Source organism: Hemibagrus wyckioides, linkage group LG29 (genome assembly GCF_019097595.1).
Source record: "Hemibagrus wyckioides isolate EC202008001 linkage group LG29, SWU_Hwy_1.0, whole genome shotgun sequence".
Classification (NCBI taxonomy): domain Eukaryota; kingdom Metazoa; phylum Chordata; class Actinopteri; order Siluriformes; family Bagridae; genus Hemibagrus; species Hemibagrus wyckioides.
The window spans coordinates 5003086-5017336 of NC_080738.1; the positions used below are offsets into that span (position 1 = coordinate 5003086).

At 44.2% G+C, this 14251-nt stretch overlaps 1 protein-coding gene across 2 annotated transcripts in view; it reads right to left on the bottom strand.

The window, feature by feature from the left end:
- Positions 1–10612: 10612 nt before the first annotated feature.
- melk (maternal embryonic leucine zipper kinase) overlaps positions 10613–14251 on the bottom strand; it is an 11009-nt gene continuing 7370 nt past the window's right edge. Inside the window, exons 15-18 of one of the 2 annotated variants that reach the window (XM_058384063.1) lie at positions 13850–13922; positions 12831–12990; positions 12199–12302; positions 10613–12117 (exon numbers count right to left, since the gene is read on the bottom strand). In XM_058384063.1, coding sequence (XP_058240046.1) covers positions 11940–12117; positions 12199–12302; positions 12831–12990; positions 13850–13922 — 515 coding nt within the window. In that variant the 3' untranslated portion in view covers positions 10613–11939. The remainder of the gene's footprint in view (positions 12118–12198; positions 12303–12830; positions 12991–13849; positions 13923–14251) is intronic. The other variant, XM_058384061.1, reaches the window with a different exon arrangement.

The following is a 14251-nucleotide window of genomic DNA, read 5'->3' on the forward strand; positions in this document are numbered from 1 at the left end:
TCAAAGAGTTTCTTCTTTTTCCAATGGAAGAAGAATAAATGATGATGTCACTTCATGGAAGAGTCCAAATATTTCACAGGGGTGAACATATCTAGGTAACAGGTTTTCAAAGAGTTTCTTCTTTTTCCAATGGAAGAAGAAGAATAAATGATGATGTCACTTCATGGAAGAGTCCAAATATTTCACAGGGGTGAACATATCTAGGTAACGGGTTTTCAAAGAGTTTCTTCTTTTTCCAATGGAAGAAGAATAAATGATGATGTCACTTCATGGAAGAGTCCAAATATTTCATACGTATCCAGGTAACAGATTTTTTTTTTTCACTATTCTTCTTAAAATAATCTACAGGAAATACAGATGATTTCACTTTCTGGAAGAGTCCAAATATTTCATAGGGGTGAACGTATTCCCTGATTGACTTGTTGGACTTGTCGTAAACACCCTTCTGCTTGCTTCCTGTATCGGTGGGAGCAAATTGTTTGCTTTGACAAATCACAAAATATTTATATCACCCCCCCCCCCAAAAAAAAAAAAAACATATTAATTGCATTGGAAAGTTCTGAGCAGCAGCGAGAGTTACTCTGTGGACTAAAATGAATCATCCGAGTTCGACAAATTGCCCCCTTCCCTTATTAAACTCGCTCTTCAAGCCTGATTAGATAAATAATTAAGACATTTCCATTTTTCGTGTCTGTTTTATTTGCACTTGCTCGGCACGAGGAGAAAGGGAGCAGAAGGAATAGCCATTAGAGGGACAGGAAGCCGTGCAAATTAACGTCACTCACCGAGTGTGTGTGCACCAACCGGGTGCTGGGTGTAATAGGGACGTAATTGCAAGAGACTTATTAAGACAGGGCTGGATGTTCAGGTGAACACACACACACACACACACTATCATTCGTACTCTGAGAACCGTATGTGGGGTGTAGTATATACACTCTCACCACCTGATTAGCAAAAGAAGTCTCACACACACACACTCACACACTCTCTCTCACACACACACTCAAGGGTAAAAGGTGAACACGTCTCCCAGCACTGAAGAACTTCTCGCTGTAATTAAAGCAGAAGTTCAAACTCAAGTCTTAAACTTTTCTTATAGCTACATTTGCAGACGTTTAGCTAAAAATAAGCTAAAAAACACACGGGTCACGGGTCACTCCACACCTTCACCACCTTAGATTATCTGAACGAACCCTTGAAGGCTTGCAGGACCCAATCAACATGTGTAGAGATCTCTGGAGCAGAACCATCGGAATTCAGTACGATGTCTTTATAAACTGATATAACGTGTGACAGTGTTTATAAATGTTAATAGAATGCTTCAGACCGGCATCAGGATTGATGGGGTTGTCCAGCTACAACGTTTAGGACAAACATACTGTAAAGATTCATAGTCTCACAGGTTTGATTACTGATAAGTTACACTATAGTGCCAAAAGTATTGGGACACGCCTCCAAATCATTGAACTCAGGTGTTGTGTTTCAGGGGTTGGCCTCGGCCCCTTAGTTCCAGTGAAAGGAACTCTTAATGCTTCAGCTTCATACCAAGACATTTTGGATACTTTCATGCTTTATGGGAACAGTTTGGGGATGACCACTTCCTGTTCCAACATGACCGTACACCAGTGACCAAAGCAAGGTCCATAAAGACATGGATAAGTGAGCTTGGTGTGGAGGAACTTGACTGGCCTGCCTCAACCCCATAGAACACCTTTGGGAAGACTGTAAGCCAGGCCAAAAGTTTTGGGACATCTGCCTTTACCTGCACATGAATGTAATATGGAGTTGTCCCGCCCTTTTGCAACTATAACAGCTTCAACTCTTCTGGGAAGGCTTTCCACAAGGTTTATGGGAATTTTTGACCATTCCTCTAGAAATGCATTTGTGAGGTCAGGCATGTTGGACGAGAAGGTCTGGCTCACAGTCTCCGCTCTAATTCATCCCAAAGGTGTTCTATGGGGTTCAGGTCAGGACTCTGTGCAGGACAGTCAAGTTCCTCCACACCAAACTCACTCATCCATTCTCGACAGGGAACCAGGAGACTCTGGACTCAAGACAGGGGCATGAAGGCAGTCTAACACAGTGCACAATCCTGCACACACACACATTCACACACTACAGACAATTTAGAGACACCAATCAGTCTTTGGAATCCACTGAAGCACCTGAAGAACACCTGGCACACCTGGAAGTGTGAGGCATACATGCTAACCACCAAGCGCACTGTGTCCCCCCAGTTAGCACATGTGGTAACTAGCTAGATACTCACTGGCACTGAAGTGTATGATCTGTGCTCTGTACCATGATCCATGCCTCGTACCTCGTACACTCCTGTGACGTTTAGGCTAAATTGACAACTAATAATGTTTTGCTAATTGCAGATAACATGAGACTAGAGACACTGTAACATATGCAAAACCCTCAAAACGGGTTAAAAGTTTTTCTCTTCTTTTTCTCCCATTCTTATTTTGAACTCCTCGTCTCATAACCGCCACTCAGGAGGGCGCGAGGGAGGAAAAATGAGAAAGGTGAGCTGACAAGCAAAAGACCCTCTGATCCAGCTGTCTGACCCCCTCCTTCCTTCACTCTACCGCGCTCCCTCGCTCCCTCTCTCCGGTTCTCCCAACGGATTTGTCCTTCTGGTCGAGTTCATGATGAATGGACCTGTCGAAAGAAACTCATCCCAGAGACCCAATTAGAGAGAGACAGAGAGAGCGAGAGAGAGAGAGAGAGAGAGAGAGAGAGGGAGGTGGAATCTGGAGGAAGCCCTAAGAAGCTCACTATGGGTTCTTACCTGATTTCGGAACGTCCAGCTGTCCACAGGACCAACCTCTGGATGATCCCCATGCTGTGGTCTGGATGGTGGACTGATACAGTGCATAAGGCATTGTTTGGGACTCGTCCACACTGGTCATAATAACATGGTATGTCCCAAACGGCACGTCTTTTCACTTTATAGGCCACATCATCGATCCACTGTGAACACACCAGATTTGGTGTATAAGCAGTATATATCAACATCATCAATTGTGGACACGTCCCAAACCACATACCGTTTATACCATGTAGGTCATCGCCCATTCTCACCATCATCAACAGCTATGGGTGTGTCCCAATCCACTATGTAGGACAAATAAAATCCGCCTCAAACCCCGTTTATCAGAGTAATGTGGACGTGTCCCAAACCACATGCCACATTCACTAGATACAGTATGTCTCATCATACATTATCAATCCAAAGTGGATGTGTCCCAAATCACAAGCATACAGGCCACTTACAAGCATCTTAGCATCATTAGTCCACTGTCGACGTGTCCTAAACCACATACAATATTCACTATATAGGCTACTTACCCAAACCACACACCATAATTACTGTATAGTGCACATAAACACCATTATATAAACATCTCACCATTCTATCATTAGTTCCCTGTGGACGTGTCCCAAACCACACCCAATATTCACTACATAGGCTGCATACTTGAACTCCTTCACAAAAGTTTCACTGTACATCATCAATCCAATGTGGACTTGTCCCAAACCACACACATTATTTGGTATATTGGTCACACAAACACACAGCTCAGCATCATGAGTCCACTCTGGACATGTCCCAAACCACACACAACACTCACTATATAGGCTGCATAATTGAACTCCTTTACAAAAGTCTCACTATATATCATCAATTCAAAGAGGATGTGTCCCAAACCACACCCAATATTCACTATATAGGCTACTTACAATTGGCTCAGCATCATGAGTCCATTCCGGGCGTGTCCCAAACCACACACCATAATTACTATTTAGTGCACATAAACATCTCACCATTCTATCATCAGTTCACTGTGGATGTGTTCCAAACCACACCCAATATTCACTACATAGGCTGCATAATTGAACTCCTCTACAAAAGTCTCACTATATATCATCAATCCAAAGTGGACGTGTCCCAATCCACACACAATATTGGCCACACAAACACACTTGCACGCAGCTCAGCATCATGAGTCCACTGTGGACGTGTCCCAAACCACACACCGTAACTGCTATACAGTCCACTTAAACACTATCTCAAGCTTCCATCATTAGTCCACTGTGGACGTGTCCCAGACCACACCCAATACTCACTATACAGGCTGCATAATTGAATTCCTTTACAAAAGTCATCATCAGTTCAAAGTGGACGTGTCCCAAATCACATAAATCTTTTAGTCTATTGGCCACTTACAAGCGGCTCAGCATCATGAGCCAAACCACACACCATAATCACTATTACAGGCTGCATAATTGAACTCCTTTCAGTGTACATCAATCCAAAGTGGACACGTCCCAAACCACACCCAATATTCATTTTGCAGGCCACATAAACATTTTTACAAGTCTCACCATCATCACTCCACCACAACAGTCACTACACAGGCTATTCCTGTGACCTTTCCACAGTCTCACGAGTTTCCGCCATAAAGGCTGTTCATGAGACAAACTAGTCTACGGTGTATTAAGTCACCTGGATAGTGAATCAGGCGCGGATTGAGACACGTCCATCATCCTATTGTGTGAAATAGAACAGAGGTTTGTGTTTACTCGCTGTAGGAAAAGGGAACGAAGTTTGTGTGCAGTCCTCCTCATTATCAATGTAGATGTGGCAGAGTGTGTGTGTGTGTGTGTGTGTGTGTGTGGGTGGGTGGGTGTATCATAAAGATTTATTGCATGGAGCCTGCTCATTATCATGAAGACTGGACTGACTCACTCATGCAGAGAATTAAAATCCCTAATTGTGCTGTCACCCTCTCGCCTCTCTCTCTCTCTGTCTCTCTCTCTCTCTCTGTCTCTCTCTCTGCTTTCTCTGCTTCTCCCTCTGTCTCTCTCTCTCTCTTCTCTCGGTCTCTCTCTCTCCTCTCTCCATTCTCTGCTTCTCTCTCTCCTCTCTCCCTCTCTCTCCTCTTTCTCTCTCTCGGTGCCCCTCTCTCTCTCTCTCTCTCTCTCTCTCTCTTTTCTGTCTCTCTCCGTCTTGCGCATCTTCTTTTCTCCTCTCAGCTCAGTAACCTGACACCACGGTGAACCGTGAGTGACCGATCAGAGTCAGGATCTTTCAGATGGCTGTGTTTTTATTTTGTAAATGACTGCAGTGGGATTATAGACGTTAAGAAGAAAACTCTGAAGCTAATGAACTGGTAAAATGTGAACTAATCAAGCTGGATGTTTTATACGAAGCTTCTGTTTTTTATCAGAATGCAAAAAAAATGCTGGTTAAGCCACGCCCACAAGTGACAAGTGTTTTCATACAGTTGTTATAGACCCACTGGACAAACTACACACACACACACACGCGTGTCAGTTGAGAGTTAACACAAGATAACGAGACGTTTTTCCCATCATGCCACATGGCATATGTGAAAACGTGACTTTCCTCTAAAGATGTTAAAATTCTCTTCTTCTTTCATTGTGGATCTGAGGTGAAGAGGATGAAACAACCAAACTGAACATCTCTCTCTCTGTCTGTCTGTCTCTCTCTCTGCCTGCCTCTTTCTGTCTGTCTGTCTCTCTCTCTCTCTGTCTGTTTCTCTCTGCCTGCCTCTCTCCTTGTATCTGTCTGTCTCTCTGTATCTCTCTCTCTGTCTGTCTCTCTCTCTGTCTGTTTCTCTCTGCCTGCCTCTCACTCTATCTGTCTCTCTCTCTCTGCCTGCCTGCCTCTCTCTCTGTCTATCTCTCTCACTCCTTGTATCTGTCTGTATCGCTCTCTCTCTCTATCTGTCTCTCTCTCTGCTTCTCTCTTAGACTTGTCAGAAACATTACAGCTTAAACCGACAGGGTTAAGGACCTAAGCCCCTTCTCTCTGAGATCTCTTTGTGTGTGTGTGTGTGTGTCCTCAGAATGACAGACCACTGATAAACACACACACACACACACACACACACACACACAGAGCGAGAAATCCCACTTGTAAACAGGGAACAAACACACCAATATGACAAAAGCTCGGCGGAAATTGAGCGGCATCTGGGAAAACAGCTTCAATTCACCCCTGAACAGAATGCTCCTCCGGTCTATCTCCAAGATTGCTCCAATTCCACAGTGTGTGTGTGTGTGTGTGTGTGTTAAAGAGGACACAGATAGGTGTTCCTCTGAAAGATGAGCACATTCAGTGTATTCAGTATTATACAGAACACCACTGTATGAAGTGGATCATATTATACACAAGCCGTGTAATCCGTAGGTGTGTGTATGCTAATATAGTGTCCACTCCGGGCGTGTCCCAAACCACAAACCTTAATCACTATATAGTCCACACAGACGCTATCTCAGAGTGTCCCATGCAGACTGCATACACAACCACTGTCAGGCCACTGAGGGCGTGTCCCAAACACAAGTCTGGATGTGTTCCAAACCACAAACCGTATTCACTCTATAGGCCACATAAACGTCTGACCACACTGTGGGCGTGTCCCAAACCACAAACCATACTGAAACCCCATACCACTGCCAGAGCAATGTGGACGTGTCCCAAACCACTATATAGCCACATAAAACCTTCACACCATCACAAATGTCACAGCATTCTAATTATTGTGGATCTGTCCCAATCTGCATGTCATATTCACTATATACACCATGTAAACATCCACTAACAGTTTACTTTGGACATGAACCACAGTGCACTGTGTAGGTGCAGTCAGTGATTCAGTGAGTCGGTCAATCAGTAATTCAGTGATTTGGTGAGTCGGTGATTCAATAAGTCAGTCAGTCAGTGATTTGGTGAATCTGAGTCGGTCAATCGGTAAATCGATAGTCAGTGATTCATTGTCAATCAGTCAGTAATTCAGTGATTTGGTGAGTCGGATAGTCACTGATTTAATGAGTCAGTCAGTCAGTGATTCAGTGATTTGTGAGTCAGTCAGTCAGTAATTTAGTGATTTGGTGAGTCGGATAGTCAGTGATTTAATGAGTCAGTCAGTCAGTGATTCAGTGATTTTTGAGTCAGTCAGTCAGTAATTCAGTGATTTGGTGATTCGGATAGTCAGTGATTCAGTGAGTCAGTCAGTCATTGATTCAGTGGGTTGGATAGTCAGTGATTCAGTGAGTTGGTCAGTCAGTGATTTAGTGGGTTGGTTAGTCAGTGATTCAGTCAGTCAGTGATTCAGTGATTTGTGAGTCAGTAATTCAATGATTTGGTGAGTCGGTCAGTCAGTCAGTCATTTTAGTGATTTGGTGAGTCGGTCAGTCAATCAGTCAGTAATTCAGTGATTTGGTGAGTCGGACAGTCAGTGATTCAGTCAGTCAGTGATTCTGTGAGTCGGGCAGTCAGTGATTCAGTGAGTCAGTCACTCTAACACCTACTGTCTCTAATGTCTGACCACTACCAGTCATTCAGGACGTATCCAACCCACACACCCTACACACATAGGCCACATAAACATCACAAATCTATTGTGGATATTCCATATTCAATATATATAGACAATACAAACATCCGTTATCAGCTCACGTTGGTCGTGTCCCAAACTGTAAACCAGATTCATCACACAGACCACAAAACTCCCAAACATTGTCACACTGTGGATGTGTCCCAAATCACATGGCCTATTCACTACATAGGCCACACAAACACCATCACAAATGTCACATCACCAGTAATGTAATGTAGCTGTGTCACAACCTCACACTTTATTTACTAAACAGGTCGCATAAACATCACCACTGTGGACTCGTCCCAAACCGCACATCACTATCGGTCCATCATGAGCATGTCCCATTTACAGGTTACATTAAAACAACAGGCCACATAAATACCTCCTCACACATCACCAGGCCAATGTGGACGTGTCCCAATCCATTGTGACCAAAATCACCCTCTCTAGTCATTAAACAGGCCACATAAACACCGAGACAACACTCCCAAGTCCACTGTGGACGCGTCCACTATCAGTTCATTAGGAGCGTGTCCCAAATCACAAGTTACATTAAAACAATCCACTTATCCTAGTAACCTGAACATCATCATATAATATTTTTTTTTTACTATATGGGCCACATAAACATCTCTAACATCACCAGTCCAATGTGGGCGTGTCCCAATCCATTGAGTCCTAAAACACCCTCTCTATTCATTAAACAGGCCACATAAACACCGAGACATTCACAACAATCCCAAGTCCTCTGTGGACGCGTCCCAAACCGCACACCACATCCGCTATATTTTATTTACATCTAAAAGCTTGACACTCTGAACTTCTCGTTTAACACCAGCCCACAAGCGCAGCCGAATTTATTATTTATTTATTTTTAGTAAAAGGTCACTCCGTGTCAGACTAAAGCTCTTCATTTGCTCCTCAGCCACTGGAACCGAACGAACACACAACACGGCCGCACGCTAACGAAACGGAGCGGCGAGTAATTTATCCTGTCACTGACGCCGACGGCTTCCCTCAAGGCTACATCCCCATTAGCTGTGTGTGTGTGTGTGTGAGATCTTACACACTCCAGGAATTTTTAGCTCGATCTCTTAATGAACCGTGGCTCTGTTAAAACACAGGATTGTGACGCTGAAGAAGTAATGTCAAAAAAAGAGGGTGGAAGGGGGGGGGTTGAAGGGGTTTTTTTTGGGGGGGGGTGGTTTTACATCTCTGTAGCTTCTCAAAGCCTTGACTTGTTATTATTACAGGATGTCCTTTTAGCCTGTGACAAATTAATACTGAAATTAGAGAATCAGAGCAGAGACTGTGAGCCAGGCCTTCTCGTCCAACATCAGTGCCTGACCTCACAAATGCGCTGCTAGAGGAACGGTCAAAAAATTCCCATAAACACACCCCTAAACCTTGTGGAAAGCCTTCCCTAGAAGAGTTGAAGCTGCAAAAGGGCAGGACAACTCCATATTACATTCATGTGCATGGATGTGCTAGCCTCTTATTAGACAGGAACTTTCTCAGGACATTGACTAGCATGTGACATTTACCTTTAGTGCAGTCATGAAAGCCTAAACCTTCATATGCTTGTTATAAAGCTTCGTAATCTGTATATTCCGATTCATTTCCGCTCTCGCAGTTTAAGCGAGGCTTAATGGGCGATAAGATCGCGTGAGGCAACGTTTCGTTCGTGTTCACGGTAAAGTTTGGTTGAGATTTCCACTATTAAGAAGCGAACATCTGACTTCAAACACGTTCCTGGATGATGGTAAGCACCTAGCGATGATCACTGTTAGGCCAGGGAAACAATGGGCTATTTACAGAAACACGAGCGAGGAGACGTACTGCTACGTTTCGGTCTAATGTGCATCGTGACGACAAGTCTAAATGAGGATAAAAGACGCGAGGGGCGTTTAAACGACGGGGCGAAGGGGGATGGAGAGGGAAAGGAAGAAAGGTAAAAAGGACAGACGAGAGATATGACAGCTAGCGTCTGTTCCCACAGCTGGCCTCGGGCCCTCCCTCCTTTTTAAAAGCTCAGCAGGAGTCATTACCAGTAGGGGGGCGAGTTCACCCCCTATATTACCACTCCGGCCCCCCCCCATTAACCGTCCACCCCCTCTACGACACACACGCTTCTACCTCATCCTGCGCTAAGCGTGTCAGTCCTCCTATCTGTCATTATAATGGCTGTTGTTATGCTGATACGCACAGTAGGAACGACACACAAGCAGATCACACTTCAATCACCGCTCTCGTGTGTGTGTGTGTGTTGTGCAACTAGACGGCGGTTCAGGAATTCCACCTTGAGGTGATGTCAATATCGCTGTAAAAGTTCTCAAATCTGATTGCTTGAAAGCTGTTGATTCATTTTCTCTAAGGGTTGTTCAAGCTGTGATTCGAATCACAGGTTGCTATAGTGACCCGTTTACAGGGTCCAGTATAGCGGGCGAACTAGCAGACAGCAATAACAAACGCGGTTCATGTTTAAGCGTAAGTTGATAATTTAACAGCACATGAGAAAAATGTTTATCTTTATTTTTACTTTTACATTAGCGGTCTTAACGAGCAGCTAAATCGCTAGCCCGCGTTAATACCTAACCGCACAGCATCCCGCTTCCAGGAATAATTAGCCTAATTTTAGACTTCTATCTATTCTTAGTAATTGACCTCCATATCTGAGGAAAACGTTGATGTTCCCGATCATTCTGTCTTGTTTTCACAAAGGTCAAGCCCCTTCACATGAGAAGAAAAGACTAACCAGTAACATGCTAGCTCTCTAAACCGTTAGCCTTAGTTAATATCTAACTGAATTTTAGACTTATTGAACCATTTTTATTTAGTAATTTACCTTCATATCTGAGGTAAATGTTGACGTTCCTGACAATTTATATAACTTTCACATCTCTATAGGCTACACAGCGACATGCTAGCCACCTAAATCGCTCGCCTCGGTTATCGCTAATCGCAGAATGTCACATTTTAGACGTTTTTTTTTTTTTAGTAATTTACCAACATATCTGAGGAAAATGTGGACATTCCTGAGAATTGTGTCGTTTTCGCACTCTTCATGTCAACACAAAAGACTAGACACAAACTTTCTTAATTGTTTTCCTCAGTAATTAGCAGGAGCAACTCTACGTCCCCAGGGTCCTACATTCCCTAGGTTTATTACGGCATAGTAATATAATAAACACATTACATAAATGTACCATCCTGTGTTTTCAGCTCTGCATAGCACATAATGTGAACCTGGAAAAAACAGCTTTTATGACAATGTGGGAACTTCTTGTCAAAGTGTCCAGCTTTTTTGAGGCATGTTTATACAACACATAATGAAGATCGGCAAACACTTCCAGAGGAGAAGCTGGTGATGGAGATGAGCTCCTCCATTGAGGACATGGAAGTGAAGGGAACTGGGGTCCAGGCTAACTGGATTAAAAACAGTGCAATCAGAGCCTCAGACATTTGCCATCATACCTGAGAACTGTTATCTGGTGCATGACTTCAGTATAAGTGAGAGCTATGACCTGTTAGAAGTGGGAAAATGGACAAGCATAAGGATTTGAACGAGTTTGACCAAAAGGGCCAAATTGTGATGGCTAGACCACTGGATCAGAGCATCTCCAAAACTGCAGCTCTTGTGGGGTGTTCCCGGTCTGCAGTGGTCAGTATCTATCAAAAGTGGTCCAAGGAAGGAACAGTGGTGAACCAGTGACAGGGTCATGGGTGGTCAAGGCTCATTGAAGGACGTGGGGAGTGAAGGGTGACCCGTGTGATCCGATCCAATAGACGAGCTACTGTTGCTCAAACTGCTGAAGAAGTTAATGCTGGTTCTGATAGAAAGGGGTCAGAATACACAGTGCAGGGCAGGACCAACACAATACAATATCAGATAGGTGGTCGTACTGTTATGCCTGGTCGGTGTACAGATTTCGGCAAAACACCAGAAAGGAGCAACTAGGGGTATATAAAGACGTGTTCGCCATGTTTTCATTATGTGCCATATAAACCTAGGGAACCCTTCGGTGATGTTTATCTCACCTCATCTCCACATTTCTAAATCCCATCCATTTAGATCCACACGGTTTTTGTTTTGTTTTTTTTGTAAACTGCTTTTTAATCTGCTAAACCCCAATACTGCGTATATTTTAATATTATAAAACTGGACTGTAGACAGACACAGAAACATGATGTGAAATAAGAACGTAAACAAACACATGGACATGACACGAACAGGACGAGACGAGACGAGACGAGACGAGAACGATTAGCAGAAAAATGCCTTCATGCTTAAAAAGTAAAGCTCAAGTAAAAAACATCTCCTCGGAACAAACGTGTGCAATTCCATTCTGTCCATTTTCATGAATCTCCTTATTAACTGAAGACTTACAATAATCTATAGAAATAAAGAAAAGGCACTCTAAAATAAGACGTGACGTGAAACGTCGGCACAGAGGTTCGGTAACGGCGTTCGCCGGACATGGGAAGCGTCGCCGTGGCTCAGTCAGTGAAGCCGTGGCTCGGTTAGACGCGGGAGGTGGACAGGATGTCTTCCACGAGGTGTTTGTAGACCCAGGCGTCTCCTTTGAGCCTCTGCCGTCGGATTCCCACCACCTCGGGCTTCTGCAGGAGACACACCTCCAACTCGAACTGCATGGTCACCTTACCGAAGTCCGACTGGGTGCGACACTTTAGAGTGTAACTGAGAGAGAGAGAGAGAGAGAGAATGAATACAACATCCTGTGGGTTCCATATGTTCACAGAAACGTAGAAACCGACTCACCCTTTCTGCACGTAGTCCACGTTCTTCTGTGGTAAAGCCCTCAGGATTTGATTCAGGACCTGATCTGCGTTAGTCTGGCTGGTCAGGGTCACGTTGTACTGCGCCTAAATGTTCACATACGGACGCTTTAATACCAAGCTGAGTGGAACGATCACTCGAAAGGAAGGTAGAGCAGACGGACAGGAAGGAAAAAATAAAACAAAGTGGGGTAGAGGTATGGAAGAAAAGAAAGAAGCAGAAAGATGGAAAGAATTGAGGATAAACGGGTTTAAGGGGAAAGAAGGATGCGAGAAGGCAAATCTCAGGCAGGGAAGACATGAGGAAACGACAAAAAAGAAGGAAAAGGGAAAGCAGGGGGGAGTAAGGATGCAGAAAGTGAAAGGAATGGAGAGACAATGAGAATGAAAGGTGGAGGTAAAGTAGATAGAGAGGACGAAGGATGGGGAGGTCAGAAGCAGCATGGGGGGGAGCAGACAGAACGAAGGACAAAATGGAATGAAAGAAATTTGGCAGAAAGGAAAAAAAAAAAAGAATCGGAGGTGAAGAGCGAAAGACGGGAAAGACGATGTAAAGAAGACGGAAGAACAAAAGAGAAAGGAATGGATTGTCCAGTGAAAGGAAACCGTCCACACCTTTATCCTGCGCGGTCCGTCCCTCGGGCCCTTCCTCTTGTTGGGAGTGAGCATGGTGATGACTTTGTCCAGGCCGCGCTCCAAACTCCCGAACACTTTCCCCGCCCTCCGCTTCTGTCCGCTGTCCACCTGACATCCCGCCATGTCCAGCGAGCGAGACCTGGGGACAGAGCGAGGGGACTCGTCTCACACCGTCTACAAACATCTCCATCACCTTCTCTCTATCCCTCCTTCCAGCTGTCTTTCCTTTTCTCCCTCTCTCTCTCTTCAACTGCCTGTTTCCTCTTCCTCCCTCCTTATACCACTTCTTTTTAAACCTCCTTTCCAGCTTTATTCAGTCGTTTCCTCTTTCCATTATATCTTTATTTTCTGTCTTCCCATTTTTTCCCGCCTCCATTTCAGCACCGTTTTCATCCCTTCACCTAATTTTCTCTCTCGTTATTTATTAATCTTTCACTCCCTCTCTCCCTTCAGTTTTCTTTTCTTCTCCCTTCCTTCCATCTTTTTCCACATTTTCTTTTTCCTTCTTCTTTGATCTCCTTTATTAACCTTCCTTCACATTTCTCTCTCTCTTCTGTCTCTCTCTTTCCTTCATCCAGTTTTCTTTTTTCCCTTTCTCTTTCCAGTTTTCTCATCACATCCTTCCCCTACTCTTTTTCCACATTCCCTACAGCTTCATACTTTCTTTCTCTTCCTCCCACACACATCCTACTTTTCTTTTACATCTCCTTCCTTTACATTCTGTTCTTTTTCTTTCTCTTCTGTCTCTATCTTTCACACTTCCTCCTAGCTGTATTCTCCTTAAACACACATTTTTCCTTCGTCCAATTCTTTTCCTGCTTCGGCATTTCCTCCGTCTAGTTCTCATCACGTCCTTCCCCTTTCTCTTTTATTTCCTCTCTTTCCGTACGTCTTACTGCGTCAAACTTTCTCTTTCTTCCTTTTTCCTTCATCTTTTCTCTTCTTATTCCTATTTTTCACCAAGTTTCATTTCTACCGTTCTCTTCTTCTCTCTTTACCTTCTCTCCGGGCTTAAGACGAGGATCTCCCTTCCTCCCTGCTGCTGTTGTCCGACCCTCTGGCTCACCGCTTCTACACACACACACACACACACAGAGAGAGGACAAACATGTGTCACTAAATGCTACACGCTACACGCAACAGTCAGTCGTGGGCAAAGTGACATTTACACCTGTCAGGATGCAGCTTGGGATTTGCCTCTCACACACACACACACACACACACACACACACACACACACTCTCCCCAGTGAGTTGCTGTCTGCTCTGGTGCGAGTGTGTGACAGTAACGAGGTGGACGCTGCCAGTGTTAGGAAATAAATCAACCCCGAGGTGTTGTGATGAAGCGGAGTATCAGTTCCCACTGAAGTTGATGATGTTTCTACATCGGCGTCTCCTTCA